Here is a 7,492-nt window from a genome sequence, read left to right on the forward strand (position 1 = left end):
CCTACATGATTTTAATAATAAATTGCTCAGTTACTTCATCATTGCCCTGACAGATGATACTTAACAGGGCAAAAGTGTGAATAATAGTAAATAAGCTCCTAATAGACACATGTCTGGATGGCAGATACAAGTTCATCCATAAGTGTAAGGCACCATACCAGTCAGCTCACATGTCTAATATTAGGTTACAATATACATTAGCTTCAGTACCAGCAGCACTGTAGTCTCTTACCTCCATCTTCTCCTCCTCTTCCTCCTCGCTGTCACTGTCAGACTCCCTGGGGTCTCTCCAGTTGTCAGGGCTGGGAGTCCCCCACCTGACTCCATTCCCCTCCCTCTCCCCAACATCCAGACCTGGGGAACTTAGAGGAGAGAAATCTTCCCGAAACCCGGGGCTTAGCGCTGCCACAGCCATCCTCAGTGATAACGTCCCGGAGCAGCGTTTACTTTACTCTGCTGCTGGGAGACGGAATGCCCCGGCTTCAGCCGCCATGTTGTGTACAAATCAGTCGCTAGGTGACCACTATTTGGGGCGTGGCTACAATCCACTACATGCCGGGAATTGTAGTTCCTGGGTAATGAAAGTTGTTACTGTACGGTTCATAACATAATTCGTGTCATTTGTTGTAGACAGTGGAGCAGAACACTAGAAGAACCTGCCTCGGGTCACCTCTAAGCTCTCTGGGCATTCTATGAACATACAGCGTTCTGCACACGGTTATATTTATCGCAATGACAATGTACATAGAAGCGTTAAAGATACAGAGACTGAACGGGGGCGAGGGAAAGACAGACAGGTGGCAATATTGTCCCTCTCTCCATGAAGATCAATGCTGTCTATTATAATATCGTCTCCGTTCTGCTATCAAAAGCCAGAACCGACAGAAGACAAATGAAAACGACTGTGAGCAGACAAATGCTCGCACACACTTCAGGGTCTGATGATCACTGTTATTTGCAAATACAGTAATTTCTATATTCGCGCTGTATCCTTGGGAGTGGATAGACTGGGATTTAGCTCCTGCTACCCTGCCCACCCTAGTTCCATAGGTAATTATTTGCGCTTTATTTATTAATAAAATCCGGTGCAAGATACGTAGAAGCACATTAATAAACAGGATGCAAAATAACAGGATAAAAGAAAGAGTGTTTCCAGGACAGCAGTGACAAATGATACATTTAAACGAATTCATTTTGCTGAAATATGAAAGAACCGTCAGCTCGTGGCTAATGACACTGCTGAGACAGCAAGATAGCAATTTAAAGCAGCAAACCCAGGCAAAAAAACAAGTGTTTTTTTTTTAACATGAATCCCTGTGGCAGGCTATAAGAATCATCATCATCATCTATTTATTTATATAGCGCCACTAATTGCCCAGCGTTGTACAGAGAACTCACTCACATCAGTCCCTGACACATTGGAGCTTACAGTCTAAATTCCCTAACACACACAAAGACACACTGACTAGGGTCAATTTTGTTAGCAGCCAATAAACCTACCAGTATGTTTTTGGAGTGTGGGAGGAAACCGGAGCACCCGGACGAAACCCACACAAACACGGGGAGAACATACAAACTCCTCACAGATAATGCCATGGTCGGAAATTGAGATCATGACCCAAGTGCTGTAAGGCATATGGTTATTTCCTTTATTTTTTTAAAAGCTATTATTTGTTATTCTGGACTATCATGGTAACCACAGTCACAAGATATGCTTTGAATTGCCTCTATGAGCTCTTTCTACACTGCGACAATACTCCTCCCCCCTCTGCCATCACATGACATACTGAGAGCTGTGAGCCTGTGTCAGTGTAGCAGACTGTGGGTTCTATTTATCAAATAGGGAAAGGCCTTAAATCCAGTGAAAACGCTGAGTTTTGCCGCATTTAGAGCTTCTCTCTATTTAAGAAGCCCTCCATTTGGATGATAGCTTTTGCTGGCCATCGCTCGGTGCCCCAGTGACCTTTTAAAGCTAAATCGGAGAGAAGATTTTCTCGCAGCAACAGAAAATCTTTATGAACAAGGGGTCTTGATAAATAGACCACTGTGTCTTGCAGCCATTTTGTTTGCCAACCAGAAAACTTTCGCAAAAGGAGATAATTATTTGTAGGATGGTAGCTAAGCATTAGATGCATGCTTAAAAGGTATTTAACTTGCTATTTATCAAAAAACAAATCCATATGTGATTGCTGCTTTAAATGGCAAACTTGTCAAGCCTTTCAGAAAATCTGCAAATCTCACAAGTTGGCTTCCCTGACCAGGAGATTCTGACTATTGATCACATTGGCCCAAATCTTTTATATTTTTCCTCCAACATCCAATCCAAGTTCACTGAATATTAATTCAATGAGACTGGATGCGGAGTTCATTAAAGCAAATACAAACAGCCCAGCTAATTTCTTATAGCAATTGTAAAGCACTACGGAATATGTTGGCGCTATATAAATGATGATGATGATGATTGGTAAAGCTACATTGCATACGGACGATGAACATTATTGCCAAATCTGAAGAAGAAGGAACTCTAGAAAAGAAGGAACTCTGAGTTCCAAAACAAGCCTGAAATAATGTAAATAAAGACCTGGCTGATGTGTTACCTTGGTCATCTGACCGAGGCCCGTGAAACACTTTTGGGGGAGGGACCAGGACTTATGGTTTCAAAAATAAAATTAATGTTAAAAATAACAAGCCTAACAAAGTAGCAGTTAGCATCATGGTAAAACCCCCATCCCTGTAAATCCTAATTCCACTTGTTATAATTGTAATTAGTTTTAGCGCATGCCCTTGTGTTTCAAACTACCATTGTCTTATAGACTGTAAGCTTGCGAGCAGGGTTCTCTTACCTCTCTGTCTGTATGTATTACCCAGTATTGTTTTATTAATGTTTGTTCCCAATTGTAAAGCGCTACGGAATTTGCTGGCGCTATATAAATGTTGAGAATGTTTATTATGATGTTGATGATTGTAATCGTTAACTAGGGTGGTAAATTTCTCTTGCTGTGTAAAACCAATCTCAAAGCTTAGCAAGTTATTCCCATATTTTTGGTGCAAGACTTTTGCAATTTTTTACAATGTGTATGACTTATCTAAAATGACGCTGTTCCCATCCATAACACAGTTCTCCGAAATGCAGCCCAAGCGGTTATTAAAATACTGATCAATAGATCACAATGGCAGAAAAGTTCTGCTATTACAGATTATTTTTAATTTCACCCATGCTCCAAATAAATCAGCACTGGCCTTGAGCATTGCAAGAAGTGCTGGATACAAGGGACTAAATAAACATGTTTCACTGTAGCATTCATTGTTCCCAGCACTGAAATTGAAAAGAAGTGATTGTGAATTACAAACAAACTCAACCCCTTCCCAGAAAGAAGAGCCCAACACAAGCTAAACCCATTGTGATTGGGTAGAATGAATAACCTGTCATATGGGCTGCTTTACTTGCTTCTGAAAATCACTAAAACCTTTTATTTGCAGTATAACTAACAGCAGACCCTCCAGTCCATTTTTATTTACTATCACTAATAAAGAGTTATTGGTTCTGAGCTGACCTCCTCTGAGTGCCTGTGATCCAGTTTGAGTGCATCTGTCTTCTTATCTGTTAGGATGCCATTAGGAACAAACCAACCCTTTTTTAACTTGTTCACCTATTGTTTAGAATTGTTTTTGTCCTTGTCTGCGTGTTGCAGAACTTCTGCATGATTGGTAATAATAATTCCTTTATAACACTTGCATGTCCTCTCATCTCAACCACTGGCCTAAGCCTATCCTTCAAGCAGTTCCTTCATTTAATTTTGCTATATTTCACCTTTTTCATTGGTGACATTCTTTAAAGTCTGTCAAGTGTTGCACAATTCCAAGCTCTAGGTAGCACATCCTGGGGTGGAGGCAGCACTTCCAGCCCGCAGCAGGTCAGTTACAAATAAAATTAATGCTTAAAAAATAAAAGCCCAACAAAATAACAGCAGGTAGGGAAAAAAGGTTACATCATAGCTTAAATACTTATTTTCTTTCAACATCTACAGCACAACACAACACAATTTGACAAAGATTAGCAAAGGCAGATGATGTAGAGTAGACTATATAGAGTGGAAAATTATGAAAATAAATCCTTCACAAGGCTTTATAATTTAATTTTTTGTATTAATTTGTATCTGTTTGGATTGATACATTGTTGGCAATATCCATTTCTGTAAGTGTGTTTATATAAATACTATATGTCCATATACATTTTAATTTATACAGGTATACTTTCTTTTTGATGCTTTCTGTGCACTAGCAGTACAGTGACTCAGTGGGTTGTTAACCAACAGGTGGTCATTGACTTGCAAATGTGATTGCTGAAACACATCCATTATTTATATACTAATCAATCTCATATTAAACCTCTAATGCTCAGCATAGTGTTATGTGTTGAAATTAATAATGGACTGCACAGCAGGATTTCTGTGAGTCACTTTTTGCTTCTCTGTTTTCAGGTCTATTGGTTTCATCGATGGATATTATTACGGGGAACTGTTTAGTAGTGGTATAAAATGATGATTGTAAAAAAAGCCCAATTTGAAATTTCCTATAATATGGTGTAGCACTGGTAAAAGTGTGAAGAATATACAGCATGGCATGTTGTTTCGTGAATCTTGAATAAATATTTTGTTTTAACCTGTTTTATGTGGCTTTGACTAGGGTCAGAGCACTTTTTTTTGTATCAATATTCATCTCTTGCTTATCTGCTAGGTCCCCAGTTTCAAAGTTGGCATTGGTAGAACAACCTGTAGCCAATAAAAAAAAAGCTCATAGCAGCACATTGTAAGTTACATTTACTTATTTATGTGTAAAAAGGGGAGAGGAGTGTGCTGAACTGGTGTGAAACAGTGACCCGTCTACCCATGGGTGAGCACAGGGATGTGACTGGGATAATGGCATGATGCGGGTAGTGATAATCAAAGGAAGATTAAGGTATGAATTGCTCCTCTACATGATGTTCATACATCCAACTTGTTTATCTTAATATACATAGCGGCAACATGCTGCAAACACTCTTTGGAGGTATTAAGTCTTACACGCTACAAGTTTTGGTGTCACAGAACTACTTCCCTTCATGTTATACTTAATTCTATCTCTTTTTGGTCCAGCTATTACAGCTGGAACATGACATTGTCATGTTCTTTCTATGGTATCAACAAGATTTACCATTGCTGATCATCACACTGTATCCAGAGTTTAAATTCACCCATTATCATATTGTTACATTTAAATATCTTTATTAAACTGATTTGGCTGTGATATGCATTCAGAAATGCTCAGTGATAGTGGTATATACTGCTATTTAGTAAGAGGACACAGTACCACATTGGCTCCTCACAGTGCTGGGGCCATGGGTTTGATTCTGAACAGGGCACAATCTGTGTAGGGTCTCACAGTCATAACCACTAGTAGGTTAATTTACTTCTGTGAAATGTAATCCTAGTGTGGCTGGACGGTAGGGAATATAGATTATAAGCTCTAATGCGGCAGAGGCGGATGTAAATGATTAAATATTTTCTGTAAACCACTGCATAATATGTCAGCACTATATAAATAAAGTTTACTAAATAGCAGACCTTAAGAATTTAATTATTACATTTTGACTACATTGCTAATCCAAAGTATGAACGTGGATATCATTTTTGATTGATACAGACATATTACAATAGTTACACATTCTCACAAAGATATGTAATTTATTATTGTACTTCCTCTGTATCTGTGAAGTCAGTTCCTCTCAGTATCCAACAGACTTGAATGCTGGAATCTGTGAGAGCTTCAAGGACAAAGGAACATCTTCATGTGTTTTCCTTCTTAAGAAGGTGTTCCTATGTTATTGCACCAAATACCTTTATAAAATACACTACATGTAACATGACCGCCATCTACTGTCTTCAGTTAGTATTTTAGTATATACCAACTTACCTAATATAATGTAAAACTTAATTGGCTACTTATGAATGACACCTTATAAAGTGCATGCAAATTACTTTATAAACCACTGTAACCATGGTTTGATTATAGCCATTGAATGCAATATACTTTTCCTTTTATTACTCTTACCTCTTTGTATGTATGTATTACCCAGTATTGTTTTATTACTTTTTGTTCCCAATTGGAAAGCACTATGGAATCTGCTGGCGCTATATAAATAGATGTCGTTGATGATGATGATTACTGATATATGGACACCTGTAGGAGAATTACTTAATTACACCCAAGTAAAGAGTGGAATGATAGTGGCCTTATGGAAGGATGGGATGAAGCAGATTTATTTAAAATTTTAGAGAGAGCGAGGAGAGAGACTGTCCATTTGCCTAACATATAATTTGCAATTTGGGTCTCATGTAGAATTAGAATACGTTTGTTTTATTTGCCTAAAATATAAACTTTAACTCCCACCACCCTCCCCCCTCATCATCCCCCTCTCCACATTACTAAATCATCCATACTCATATACATGTTTTAGAAGACTAAGCTATACTGAGACACTTGACTCTTTGTCATTCATGTACTTCGACATCTCCCCTCCAGGGCTAAAGATACCCAGGATAGATATTCATATACCTCTTAACACATCACATTACAAATCTACTTTAATATTAGTACAAGGTTTAATATCTAGAATTAATCTACTTATTACACTCATTAAATGTAAGCTACGATGTACAATGTAACTATTTCTGTTATTTTTATGTTTTGTTTGGAAAAAAATTCAATAAAAAATATTTGATTTTAAAAAAAATAATACATTTTCATGTTGCAAACCAAATAAATGTACCCATATGTCCGTGTGCAGATTGTGTTGTATCTTACACTTATGATTCTTTACAACTGGAGAGGTGGAATGTGACGAAAGGTGCAAACAACCCAAGTACTGCCGTGTTCATATCATATCTCTTGTGGGTGCTGGTGCAACACATAATGATGATTATGATGAATGCGGATTGACCCCTCTAGCTCATGCTTTCCCAAATCCAGTCCTCCAGAAGCCCTAGCAGTGCAGGTTTTCCAGATATCCATGCTGGAGCACAGGTGTAATCATTACTGACCTACTCATGTAAAAGATCCACAGGTTGTATAATTCTTTCACTTTTGACCTTGAAAACTGCACTGTTAGGGGTTCTGAGAACTGGGTTTGGGAAACACTGGTATAGCTGAACTTTATTCATTACTCTGGCTGTTATATTATGTAGTCAAACTACAGGGTGGTCCATAAGTTTGGAAACACCCTTTTAAAACGGAAATGAGTAAGAAAATATTAATCCAGTGTCTTCATCTATGATGGCTGCCATACTGACCACATACCCTAAAATGTTTTCCACCACACTCAGGTCATATGTGTAGACACTGGATTAATATTTGCACACAATAAAAATTGGTATACCTTATGGCGCTAGGTGAGTCAAGAACAAACATGATCCCTCATAGTGGAAACATTTCTCCAGGAGGAATACTGAAACAC

General features: G+C 38.2%; 1 protein-coding gene across 2 annotated transcripts in view; it reads right to left on the reverse strand.

The window, feature by feature from the left end:
- The window catches only part of LRGUK (leucine rich repeats and guanylate kinase domain containing), a 75,162-nt gene extending 74,652 nt beyond the window's left edge, over positions 1 to 510 (reverse strand). For both annotated transcript variants that reach the window (XM_075208545.1, XM_075208544.1), the window contains exon 1: positions 233 to 510. In XM_075208545.1, the coding sequence (XP_075064646.1) occupies positions 233 to 415 (183 nt within the window). In that variant the 5' untranslated portion in view covers positions 416 to 510. The remainder of the gene's footprint in view (positions 1 to 232) is intronic.
- Between the last annotated feature and the right edge of the window lie 6,982 nt (positions 511 to 7,492).

This window comes from Mixophyes fleayi, chromosome 4 (genome assembly GCF_038048845.1).
Source record: "Mixophyes fleayi isolate aMixFle1 chromosome 4, aMixFle1.hap1, whole genome shotgun sequence".
Taxonomy (NCBI): Eukaryota; Metazoa; Chordata; class Amphibia; order Anura; family Limnodynastidae; genus Mixophyes; species Mixophyes fleayi.